General features: G+C 34.6%; 1 protein-coding gene across 3 annotated transcripts in view; it reads left to right on the top strand.

Annotated features, from left to right (window-relative positions):
- UBE2E1 (ubiquitin conjugating enzyme E2 E1) overlaps nucleotides 1–13,453 on the top strand; it is a 71,337-nt gene extending 57,884 nt beyond the window's left edge. For 2 of the 3 annotated variants that reach the window (XM_026685718.2, XM_026685717.2), the window contains exons 4-6: nucleotides 1,259–1,391; nucleotides 10,877–11,024; nucleotides 12,590–13,453. In XM_026685718.2, coding sequence (XP_026541503.1) covers nucleotides 1,259–1,391; nucleotides 10,877–11,024; nucleotides 12,590–12,687 — 379 coding nt within the window. In that variant the 3' untranslated portion in view covers nucleotides 12,688–13,453. Of the gene's footprint in view, nucleotides 1–1,258; nucleotides 1,392–5,890; nucleotides 6,230–10,876; nucleotides 11,025–12,589 lie in introns of those variants that run through there. The other variant, XM_087945326.1, reaches the window with a different exon arrangement.
- Nucleotides 13,454–13,543: the final 90 nt, after the last annotated feature.

Below are 13,543 nucleotides of genomic sequence, written 5' to 3'. Positions count from 1 at the left end.
AGTTTGTTCTGAGCCTTTGCTATCCTGACTTCGTCTTTGCAGATTCTGGCTATCTGCTGATATTCTTCCTTAGTTGTATGTCCGTCTTTCCATTTTTTGTACTTGTCCTTTTTTTCTTTCAATTTGCCAGAGAGATCTTTGTGCAGCCATGCTGGTTTCTTCTTGGATTTCTTGTTTTTCTTTCTCAGTGGTATTGTGCTGGTCTGGGCTTCTATGATCATACTTTTCAGAGTTTCCCAAGATTCTTGAGTTGTTTTCCCCTTTAGGATTTTCATCCATGGAATCTTTCCCAAGTTCTCTCCGAGTTTATTAAAATCAGCTCTTTTAAAATCCAAGACTCTGGTGTCATTATGTTCTATTGCTTGTGTTTGTGTTATGTTGAATTCTAGTATGACATGGTCACTCTCACCCAAGGTTCCTGCAGTTTCAACTCCCTCTATCACTTCTTCTCTGTTTGTAAGAATTAAGTCCAGTATGGCTGTCCCTCTAGTTTCACCCTCTACCTTTTGGACAACAAAGTTGTCAGCTAGGTTGGTTAGGAACTTATTTGATTTCTCACTTGGTGCAGAATTAGTTTTCCAATTGATATCAGGATAATTGAAGTTTCCCATTACTATTGTTGTGTGTTTCCTGCATATGTTTGTTAGTTAGATAAACTCTGCCTGGAGAATTTTTTTTTTCATTTTTATCTTCCCTCACCCCTTTTTTCTGAAGTAGGTGCCAGGCAGATCCAACACTGTAGTAAATTCACAGTAACCATTCATTTGCTTCTTGAGGTCAGAGCAAGTTTCTGTTAATTGAAATATGTCATATAGTGAAATATCATTATAAACAATTGGTTTATAGGTGAAAGCTAAACATTCCAAAAATGTGATAGAAATATACAGGGAGATAGCATAAAAGGACAAGAAAATATTTCTGGAATAACATTTTTGTGGGGTTTACTATTGGACAAGTTGTATAAGCAAGAAAGCAAGCAAAAATAGATGATTGCACTTTTAAAAAACCCATTTTAATCTTCTCCCTAAATTGTTCTTTCTCTGCCTTGCTTTAAATTGCATTGGAAGACCAGTATTACTATTTTTTTTTCCTTTAGCATCACCACAGATGTCAGCTTTCTGGGAGACCTAATCAATATAAGTTGCTAGTCTTACAGTGTTAATTTTGTAATTAATATGCTTAGAGGAATTATTTTTCATAAATATTTAAGTCTTATTAAAGCTAACCACTGACAATTTTTGTCCTGTTTAATTTATAGTGCTGGCCCAAAAGGTGATAATATCTATGAATGGAGATCAACAATTTTAGGACCTCCAGGTTCAGTATATGAGGGTGGAGTTTTCTTCCTTGACATTACATTTACACCAGAATATCCCTTCAAGCCTCCAAAGGTAATAAATGCATCACATGGTCTCATTAGCTTTTAATGCATAACTGTAGGCATTAACATTTTATATATTATTCAGCATAATTTAATTCCCCTTATTTTTTCCTTTTTGCAAATATAGCTCTTTAACTGTTGGATAAATACTACAGGGATGATTGAAGCATATACTGTAATGATTGTGCAATGAGTTGCATTTGCAGAAATCTCTATCTGGAGAGGGGGAGGGAGGGAGAGAGAGAGAAATTAAGGATAGCCATTAAGATCATCATAGAATCATAAGTTGGAGGGGATCTTGGAGATATTTTGGTACAATCTCCTGCCTAGAGCAGGAATCCTGATAACATGCCGGACAAAGGACTGTCCAATCTTTGCTTGAAAACCTCCAGTAGAGCATCCAGGAGACAGACTGTCCCTTTGCTTAATAGCTATCATAGCCAGGAAATCCATTCTGAATGGATATAATAGATTGAGTGGCCAGTTGTTATCAATATAAATGTACCTATGATAGTTCAACATTGCTATACTTTAAATCATAGATATATAAAACAATTTGCAGTAGGGTTTTTTTTCCAATAAAGGCATATCTTTGTGGTTTTCACATAAATTATTTTTGTAAATATTGTCAAAATTATGTATTTTGTTGGCTTTCAGATTGCAACCATCCATGGGTTTATTTAAAAAAAAACATTTATATATGGCTTTTCATCTGTTAGGATCTACAAGGCATTTTTAAAAAAATCACATAAAAGCATAATACCTAGAATCAACAATAATATCCTACCCAATAATCTAGACCAGGGGTGTCAAACTCAATTTCATTGAGGGCAGCATCAGGGTTATGTTTGACCTCAGAGGGATGGAGGTGGTGGTGGGGTGTTGGCCAGGGGTGGGTGTGGTTGGCATGAGCATGGTGGCCATTTGACACAGGCTCAAGATGCATTTTTTCCCTTTGCATTCAAAACTATTCCAGATAAAGGGAGATTTACTTTCTGGCACAAATAGTCTCAATTCCATAATGTAGTGATTAAAGGCATGTACAGTCGCCAGCTGCTATGGGGCTTGACTCTTTTGTATAGAAGCAGAGCATAAACAAATTGATAGTTTATCCAGGTGTGTCTAAAAACTGTCTGTCTAACAGTCTATCAAACATTGTTACTACCTCTAACAGAGTCCTAGAGAAGAACTTAATATTAGTAGTAATTTACAAAATTGATATACCATCCAATTCTCAATGACCCTGGGTGGCTCACAACAATAAAAAGGTTTACAATTAAATCAATCACAGGTAAAAGATTAAGATAAAAGATGACAAACTCAATGATATGAGGGGGCTCACTCTCTCTCATCAAAGACTTAGGTGAAGAGCCAGATGTTTTTGGCTCTTCTGAACAGCGATCCAGATCTTGGAGGGTACCTAGTTCTAGTTGGCAGATGCTGCTAAAGACAAGGTGAAGAAGGCGCTGTCTCCTGCAGCATTCTGCCAGCCAAAATGGGCTGCGGAAATTGATGTATCGTCTAATGAGCTTCTATTTAGAAAACGATTTGAAAAATGATATAGACACCTTGCTGTATTAGGGCCTAGTCAGTTTTGACACAACTATATTTATGTCATTATGCTGCTGCTAAATGTTTTAGACACTATCTTGGAGGATAATTAAGCATATATTCCTAAAAAAGAGTTTCACAATGAGATACTAGAATCTTATTTAAATAAGCAGCAGATTATTTTGTGTGGGAGAATGATGTACGAGATGCCCAGGAAGTTGAAAATGTTAGAAGGTATGAAAATGGAACATCTGTCATTGATTATGACCATTTACCTATTATATCACTTGATTAATCAAATCTATATTTGTCAGAGTAGACCAACATAGAGTGGCCTTCCCTAAAACCAACTTGCTTCTCTGCAAGTATGTTCCCTTGCTCCAGTCAGTAGATTTCCACTGTAGATGTTTTGTGCAGTTCACTGATTGCAACTGAAACCTATTACATCAGACAAAATAAGGTTCATGCAAAAGATAATTCTTGGAGAGCATAACATTAACATATTTGAAAAATGTGAATATCTAAGGATACCAGGTAATACAAGTTATTCTTTTCCTGAGCTAGAAAGACTACTGAATTTGTACCAAATACTTGGTTTTTCTTCTATTCCCCTTTTATAGAAATATCATTTTTATTTTGGCCATTGTGACCTAATATTTATTCAATGCAATCTTGTATACTAATTTATCCAGTCTTGGAAGATTTTTAAAATTTCAAGTTTTGTTAAATGAAGATCCATTTGAAGCAGACAAGAACTATTTGGTATTTTTCTTCCAAAATAGAAGCAGTATTCTGGAGTATGTTTATATTCTTTTATTCAATTAGTTTTAATTTCATTCATAGATTTATTCTGATAATTTAAATCATGTCCTTTATCAGAATCCCAGTGGATTTACAAGTTGCTTTATGGACTATAAAATCAGTGTACTTGTAAATGTTGTACCTTCTTAATTGTGATTGAAAATACACTTATGTAGTGAAATAATTTCAGAAAACAAAAACTAGGAATTTAGCTAAAATTGTAGGGCCAAGATACTTTACAGACCTCAATGGTACAGTATCTGAAATTTTAGTATCCCTAAGAGATGTGGCAGTTAAGTGAAACCACTCAGATAAAGAATATTAAGAAAGTTAGCATTAGTTACATAAAATGAAGAACTAGAATATCCAATTTTGGCAATTTTTAAAAAAAAGTATTTTTAAAAATGTAAAATTTACTCCTTATGATTTAAAAAATAACTATTTAATTCTGATACATTAGAAAATCTTATTTGATACTGTTGGATCTCTGAAAGAATGTTATAAAAAGTAGAAATCAGATTTTCTTGTGCTGGTACTGCAGAATATCGAAGGGCTCTTTGTTTTTGTTCATCCACAATTCTGTTTTGGTTCAAAGTCATAGCAAATGTTACCACAATTTTGAAAATATAATAAAGACATAAATGTAAGATTAAATGATATTTCTAAAATATGGAATCTGTAGTTTTATTAAGAGCTTTCATTCTTAGATAAATGGAAGAAAATTATCATTCTGATATTAAGGAATGGATTAAAGGTATTAGTTATCTATTTTTCAAGTCATTAGGTTTTAAAAATTGAAAGATAAAGCAGTATATTTATATACAATTTAGTTTTAATGAGAAGCTTAAGAACTCAATCTCATACTAGTACATGTGGATTTTTAATTAATTCTTTTTTCTTCCATTTCATTATGTTTGTGTAACTTATGTAGAGTTTTTATTGTATTCATTTTTTTTATTGATGATACTGGTCTTGTAGTTGTTAGTATTTCACTAAAACTATAAAAAAATTAAAACACTTCTGTTGTTAGTATGATTATTCTGAAATTTGATACTTTGTCTATAATGTTATAAGGGTTTTCTTCCAAGTGCCAAAATCTTGACCACACTATCTCCATAGAAAATAGGTTTCTTCTAAAATCTTCTTACCTGATCTTTTTATCTTTTTAAGAGAACAGGATAATATTACTGAATTGATTCCACTTTTAGAATCACCTCCCAGGTTCCTAAAAGATACTTTCTCAATTTTATAAGACATGCATGATTAGTAAAAAAAACTAATTAGTCATAACATAGGAATGCCCAACTAGTTCGAATGTGAATCTCTTTCCACTTCTAAAAATAAAATTATAAAAAAATACATTTCCTTATTTTATCATGCCTGTAATGTCATCATGCCTATAATGTCACCATTTTTAAGTATGGGATGATAATGTCTGTTATCATTGGGCCCTAAGCTTTTACTTTTCAGAAAGGCCCTCAAAAGGATTTTATTTCAAACCTTTGGTTATTACAGTATTTTGGTGCATATCAACTTCATAGTTTTGTTTCTAATTAAAAACATAGGAAAAAATATAGAAATATTCATTTTTTTATTGGTTTGTCTATGTGTATCTGAAGTTTTGTAGATTGAGCCAGTTTACTGTTAATGAAATACTTAATCAAGTATTAGTAGTTGGGCTTTGTTTTGTTTTAAAATTAAGCATGAGATTGACATTTGTACTCTTCACTGTAACAAAATTCTTTTAAGTATTCCTCATTTCTGGCTGTCGGATTGATATTATCATCATAACTGAGATTATTGATACTTCTCCAGCTATTTTAATTCCAATTTCCTGTAGTCCAATATTGTTCATAATATGTTCTGCATATAAGTTAAATAAATATAGTGACAGTATACAACCATGGTACTCTCCATTCCAACCGTAAACTATTTAGTTGTGCCATTTTGTGCCATCTTCTTTTCTATTATTCATTATCACCTAAGTTCTTCAATAAGCAGATGAGTGAATATCTGTTTTTAAATGCTGTTCAGAATGTGTTGTGTTCTATACAATCTATTTTTGCTTTATTGAATATTGAAAGACTTTTTGGATGTTCTTTTAGAATTATGTTGCTTTTTCTAATGTTAGTGATGTGATCTTAAGTATCTTTGCAGTATTTGAAGCCTGGAGCCTCAAGATGTGCACTATTTCCTGCACAAAAGAAGCGGAGTGGACATCAATTTTCTCCAATTCTGTTTTCTACTACACTGGCCATTGCCATTTATTACAGAGCTGTGGAAAACAATTCAAGGAGAAGAGAATCCAGCAAATTATTATCTCCCCATTTTCTTTTCCCAGACTTCACTCTCAGGAATTAGTCTGGACACAATCATTTATTCAAAATGAATAATTGTTTTTACTAAATCAGACTTAAAATATTCTTCTTCTTAAAGTTATTGCTTTCAGTATATTTTAATCTTTCCATAATATTCAAGGAGGCTATTTGCTTGAAATAAGATGCTAACAAACAGCTTAGCTGTTAATGTCATAAACATGAAAGTGGAGATAGATATGTTAAGAAGATACCAGATTAATTATTTTAAATTTGTGCACTGTGCAAATTAAAGCTTTCTAATACAGTGTTTAGAAATCATGATAATACTCCACATTGCTGTGAAATGCTTAGAAGAGATCCATATAGGTTATTCTTTTGTCTCATAATTCTCCTAGTTCATGAAGAAAATCTTTTTAGACTTTACCTATTTTTAACCATTAAAAAACCAAAGAGCTATACAAATTATTAACTGAGGAAAATATTATATACATTTCTTCTAAATTCGTTTTTAGTATTGAGGACATACCTTTATTTCAAGCTAAACTATCAAATACCACGAAGAGAATAACAATCTACCTTGTTTCCCTGAAAATGCAATGTACTTATCTCTATGGTACTTAGTGATGAGTACAAAAATATTCATGAATGACAGGAGGTAGACATTGGGCAAGAATGTTTATGACTTATTACACAATTCCTCAAACTTACCCATCCTCCTGTTTAAACACTTTATTAGCGTAACTTGTTATTCCCTACTGAGTTGAGGGTAGGGGTGTGGTATCTATAGTTATCGGAGTCTACTACAATATTTCTCTGAATTTCCAAATGTTGCATGTAGTTAGTACCATGTTTCCCTGAAAAGAAGACCCTGACTTATATTTTTTTGCCACTAAAAAAGGCACCAGGTGTTATTTTGGGGGCATGTCATCCACTGACTAACCTCACTTGTGTGCATTGCCCCCTTTTCGCGGTCAGGGGCCTTCAGGAATTTCTTCTTCTGCGGCCGGCAAGACTTTCCTGAAGGCCTCTGCAGCCGATAACAGAGCTCCAGATCGATCTGGGGCTCTGTTATCAGCTACGGAGGCCTTTAGGAAAGCCTTGTTGGCTGCAGAAGAAATGGGCTGGCAAGGCAGGTGTTGGGGTATGCAAGGCCTGGCTGCAACTGTCTGAAGGTAAGTAGTAGGGCTGCTCCACCACCTCCATCCCCATACTAGATTAATTTTTACCCGTGTATCCTGAGTGGACAGGATCTTAAATAGGGCTTATTTTGGGGGTAAGGCTTATATTGGTAAAAATCAAGCTAGAACTTACTTTCAAGATAGGTCATATTCTGAAAAAAAGGAGAATGTTATCACAGAAAATGTTTTCCTTTTTCTTAATGCATCAGTACTTTTTTTCTCCTTTTGTATTTTTGTTTAAATTATTTGAATCAATAGCATACTATCCTGTTTTTCTACTAGAGTTCCAATTATGCAAATTAGAGAATTGTATTAGAATGCTATGTATTACCCTTTTTACTCTATCAAATTAAATTGTCATTTGTGTTCTGCCTCTATTTCTTAAACGTTTGCCTGTGATCCCTTCAAAGTATAACAATCATGTTTAGAACAATCATCAGTAAAAGAAATGTGTTTGTTTTGCATGTTCAACAATTGCTAGTATTTAGTGTTAGATACTGACAGTTTATTGCCAGTTTTAGTTACAACTTATATAGAGTAAAATTGTCTTGTTTATATATTTCTTCCAAACTAGTTTCAAATTACCAAAATGCAATCTCAGCAGAGAATCCTTATCATATCATCCCAAAAATATAATTTAGAGTTCATCAGTAGCATGTTTTTCAACAACATGGAAACCTGGGTAGTGAATCCATCCTTGCTCCACTTGATTTCTCAGCAGCTTTTGATAACATCAGTCATGGATGGTGGAACTGCTTAGGAACTGCTTAGACTGGCAGTGGAGAGTCATAGTGTTGTCCTGGTTTGCCTCCAGTCAATGTTGATGAGGAGAGAGAGATCAAACACTAGTCTCCCTCATTGTGAGTCCCTCAAGAGTTGGTGCTTTCTCTACTCCCGTTTAACATCTACAACATGAAACTGTTGGATGAGACATCCATCACAGTGGGATCTGAATCATTAATATACTGATGATATTGAATTATACATTTCTGTCCATGGTCATGCTGCAATTGCCCTTTCTCACTGCAATAAGGCTGAAGGTATGGATGGGAAACAACAGATTAAAACTGAACCCTGACAAGACAGAGTGCTTTTGGATTTGGAGCCTCTTTATTCTTGAAGAATTACTATCTTTGGTTGTCGATGGGATTGCACTCCCCCAGACAGATCTGATGTGTAATCCAGAGTTTCTCCTGGATGCACAACTCTTGCTCAAGAAGCAGGTAGCAGTCATGACCAGAAGGGCCACGTGTTGTGCGCCATTCCTGAACCAATGGGCCTTTCCCACAATCTTCCATGCCCTGTTCATCTCCCATTTGAATTATTGTATTACATTCTACAAGGGGCTGCCCTTAAGGAGCATTGGAAGCTATAGTTAACTAAAAATACAGCAGCCTGCATGGTTTTTTGCAAGTCCAAATTTGCATGTCACATTTTCAGTAGCTGCTTCTGGATGTAATTCAAGGTGCTGGTTATCACTTTTAAAGCTTGTGTCCAGGATATTTGATGGGCTGCAACAGGGCATGTTGTGGGTTCCAGCTATCAAGGAAGTACATCTGATCGGACCTTGGAAAGAGGCCTTCTCTGTGATTGACCCCTACCTTATTTTTTGCAAGGCCTAGCAAGACAGTTTTGTCTGTGGGCTTGGGGACTCCATTTGGCACCAATCAAGTGGATTGTCTGATTCTGTTGTTATCACCACAGAATTGGGAAGGGGAGGGGGTTTCATTGTGAATTTTAAATTGGATTTTTAATGTTGTATCCTGCCCAGAGTCACAAATCAAAAGTGAATTGGTGACAATAAACAAAGAAACAAATAATTGACCTGCCCTTTCTTTTCAAGGAAAGCTGATAGTGACATATTTTAATTGCATTCCAAATCCTTAAGATTTTTTCACAGTGGTGTTAATGAATGTAAAGAGTTTGTTGAATTTCTTTAGTTGTCCACTGATCACAAACAAGCACACATACAATTTAAAAAGCATATTCTTTCATCCTGCATATCTTTTCCTACCTTCTTTGCTCGTTTTTCATTCCCACCCCTTACCATTAGATATATATGCTGAATACATTAAAGTCAGTCCAACATTTTCAATAAGAACTGATATCTATGCATCCTGTAGAATATTTGGGCTAAAGTGGTTTGACAATTGGTCCCTAGAGGAAGAATGCATTAAATTGATGGCAAATCTAAACACTGCATCAGAAACGCAACAAGAAGTGTTCTCTTAATCAGTACTTGTAGAAAAAGTTACTAATTTCTGCCTTAATAGAGTACTATCTTTATTGTTGCCTAAGTATCCTGCTTAAGTTGTGAAGAAAATTAGCAATTCTTTAATGCTGCAATAAATTCCGTCGCCCTTTAAGGCTGTGTAATTCTCATGTAATGCAAACAATAGACACAGGATGGCAGTGGTTCACCATAAATTAAAATGCTCAGGTTTGGAGAGGGGGTTTCCCCCCTTGGATAATGACTAGTTAAAAAGTATTATTTTTTTAGAATAAAATTTAGAAATTATGAAATTAAAGTCTAAAACATCATTACAATATTTGCTGTAACATTCAGATTCCTGAACTGGGAAAATAAGAAATAGCCAAAGTAAAGTTTGTATAAGTTAAATTAGTCTCAATTGAGGAATATAATCAAATATAAGATAAATGCATGAGAATGTCTTCATTATCTCTGGCAGATACACATATCTTCTGTCAGCTCAAGGGCAACATTAGCTATTGTTCAACACATCGGGCACTATATTGCAAAAGTAGGCAATGCTGGATCCATTTTTTAAATTATTCTAAGAACTGAAGTGGATGTTTTAATCCACTGAGAGATTTAAGACTAGCATTTTACCTTTTAATCTAGCTAATCCCCAAAAGTATAAAAGTGGGGCAAAAGTTTGGCTTCCTCATTCAGAAGTTGACCCCTGGGACAGTGGTGGGATTCAAAAAATTTTACTACTGGTTCTGTGGGCATGGTTTGGTGGCGTGACTGGAAGAATACTATAAAATCTCCATTTCACTCCAGGGGGAAGGTTACCACTAGTTCTCCGAAGTACTCAAAATTTCCACTACTGGTTCTCCAGAACTGGTCAGAACCTGCTGAATGCCACCTCTGCCCTGGGAGATACAAAGATAACCTGACCACTAGAAAGTGAGATTTTGCATCATTTGTATGAAATCCAAAAATATTTATTAAATTAATATAGTAAAAATAGTCGTTAATGTTAATCCCTTTCCAGTGAAAATCAGATGCAGCAAAATTGAATTTTAATGATATTGACTAATTTAACATCTGAGGATTTTTTGACTTATTGTAAACCATAGAAAAGCTTTCAATTGATGAAATTAATATGTGGGGCCTTGTCTTTTGGAATTAAAAGAGAAAAGTTATTTGTGAAAATCTTTCGCAGAATGAGAAATAACAAAAATTTGTCTGATGGTAGATTAGTAATTTATCAAAATTGGAAATTGTCTATATATGGGCTTGGACAAATCCAGCATTTTATATCCATTGTTGGAAATGCATTGTAGGAAATTCAGCATTTTAATATCCATTGTAGGAAATGCTTGGGGCCTATCTGAAAAGATGAGGATAAACACAATTTCCTTATTTTATTTTATTTTATTTTTGAACTCTTCTCATGTAGGTTACCTTTCGAACAAGAATCTATCACTGCAACATTAATAGTCAAGGAGTGATCTGTCTGGACATATTAAAGGACAACTGGAGTCCAGCATTAACTATTTCTAAAGTTCTTCTTTCAATTTGCTCACTTCTCACAGATTGCAATCCTGGTAAGGTGGGTCAAAATGAGGGATGGGGGACAAAGAATAGGATCTAACCCAGAGATTGTATGTTGGCTCCATTTCCTATTTATCCATATATCAAAGAGGGTTAGTTACAGTGAAGCCATGGGGAGTTTCCATATTGATATCTGATAACTAATACAGGAACATCTTCTGCAAGAAGAGTGGCTGCCCTCTAGCATTACATTCTTTGGGGTATTTAAGAATGCATTGATCAGTAGGGGGCAACAGACCTTTTCTAGCACCATGCAACTCATTTTTTTTGCATAAAATTGGAAATATTGTCTTAACTAGAAACGATGTAACAGAAATATTAGCACATACATTTCTGCATTATAGTTGCTCTCCATTGGTCTCTATCATTACTGCAAAACTCATTCACTGGCTGGCCAGCCTTTTCCCTGTTCAGTCTTATATTACACTATTCTGTTAACCCACAAGATTTCCTGCACTGTTCTAACTGCTTCTTGCTAAGGGCCATCTCCAAAACACAATACACAAGGAAAATCCAATCAAATGTGTCCAAAAGCTATGCAAGCAGTTCTCACTTAATGAGTAATTTGAACTGGCAAAGTATGATCATGCCAACTTATGGCAGTTGCGGCAGTCTGTTGCCATTGTTAGGGGAATCACACACAATTGCAGTATGCAATCATTGCCATTTGCAACCTTCTGCCAACTTCCCCATTGATTTTGCTTGTCAGAAGCTAGCCGTGAACATCGCAAAGGCAATAATGTGACTTAGGATGCTGTGACTGTCACAATTGCAAGTTGGCTACCAAGCACCTAAACCATGACCACATGACAAGAATGCTGTAACTATCATAAGTCCCCTTATTCATCTATGTCATAACTTGAGTGGTCCCTAAATGTACTCTTAAAGAACAGCAAATTAAAAAAAACTCAACATAATTTTTATTGGTTAGAATGCCATGTATATTGCATTGACATAATTTGCAAAAACTAATTTTAAAAAATTACAAAATGATTTTTTTTTTCAAAATCCAGTGATGGAAAAGTGAATCTATCATTTCCACAAAATTAATAAATAGAATATCCCCATTGATGGTGTTTAGTGACTGATTGCCTTTGATTGCTTTGTGAATGTCATTATCTCCAGGTGGATTTGCTTTGTGAAACATATTTTAAAAGATTGATAGAAATGTACAGTATCTATAGAAACACCAATTGTCCAGCAAGACCCATTATTATAGTAGATTTTCGATGTACATAGCCCTAATCAAAATGCAGTGCTGTTAACTATGATTATCAACCATTTCAGCAGGCATGACTATCGTTGAAAAAGCACTGTGAAGTCTAGTGGAAAAGAATAAAGGTTGGGACTTCAACTTTACCAACATCTGGAGGATCACAACTTCTCCTTCCCATTCTTGGCCTGAATGGAAAATGTACTTAAATTCTAAAACTGTAAAGCCACACAAGTATTTTTTATTAAAGCAATGTTCCAAGAGTCCTCATCAAATCTGATCTATTACATATATTTTCTCTTCCTCTAACATCAATAACTAGCTGGAATTTGTTTTGTTTTGCAGCTGATCCCCTTGTTGGAAGTATTGCAACTCAGTATATGACTAACAGAGCAGAGCACGACAGAATGGCCAGACAGTGGACCAAGAGATACGCGACATAAACTGGATTTTTATCATACCTTTCTGTTAAATCATCTGTGATGGAAAGAGCTGCTTATGATTTTGAAGGGGTGGGACAGGGAAGGGGAGAAACTGAAAAAGAGTAGGGTATTTCTATAACAGAATTTATTCAGTCTTTTATTTCCTGAGATTTTGTTGTTGTTACTTAAGGTATCTTGCTACAGTAGACAGTTAGAATGGGAATAGTATATTTTAAGACTGTCATTAGTCTTAAAGCAATAGTAGCTCTGCTATAGCACCAAGAAGAATGTAAACTAATCTGATAATTGGATGAGGTTTGGAAAGGATGTTTGGTTGTGATAAAAAAATAAAACAGCTTAATTTATAAGTACATATATTTGGCATTTCTCTAAAATTTCTTGTAAGAAGGCTTGCAACTTGATTTTCTTTTAACTTGGTTTTATTTGTAAAAAAAATATTGGGAATATTTTTCCCTAGGGGAGGTGGGAGAGTTTCATATTTAATACATCTTTTTACAAGACTACCCTTTCATTAACTTCAAATATAGAGGTAAGGCTAGATTGTTGTCTCCCCTAGCATAGGGGTTCATGGATTCATTTTTCTATGCCAAATTACCTTTGTGAGAATGAAGATTTTAACTGAACTTGGAGAACCTGTAGTGAAATACCTTAAGCTGTTTAATTGTAAGGCGTGGAATAGGAGTCACTCAGTGGATTGGTTGTATGTTGTAGGCTATCTAAGTCTGCATTTGTTACTGTGCTAATAAAAATACGTACAAACCCCCTACTGATATTTCTTCTTTTTGGAATATATCTATGTTAGCTATGCGTAACACAGTGGTCTCCAACTTTTTTGGCTCTAGGGACTGGTTTTGGA

Source organism: Notechis scutatus, chromosome Z (genome assembly GCF_049901735.1).
Source record: "Notechis scutatus isolate UNSWTSFEM ecotype Mainland chromosome Z, rNotScu1.2, whole genome shotgun sequence".
Classification (NCBI taxonomy): Eukaryota; Metazoa; Chordata; class Lepidosauria; order Squamata; family Elapidae; genus Notechis; species Notechis scutatus.
The sequence above is the reverse complement of the archived record's forward strand: the minus strand, read 5'-3'. Positions and strand labels throughout refer to the sequence as shown.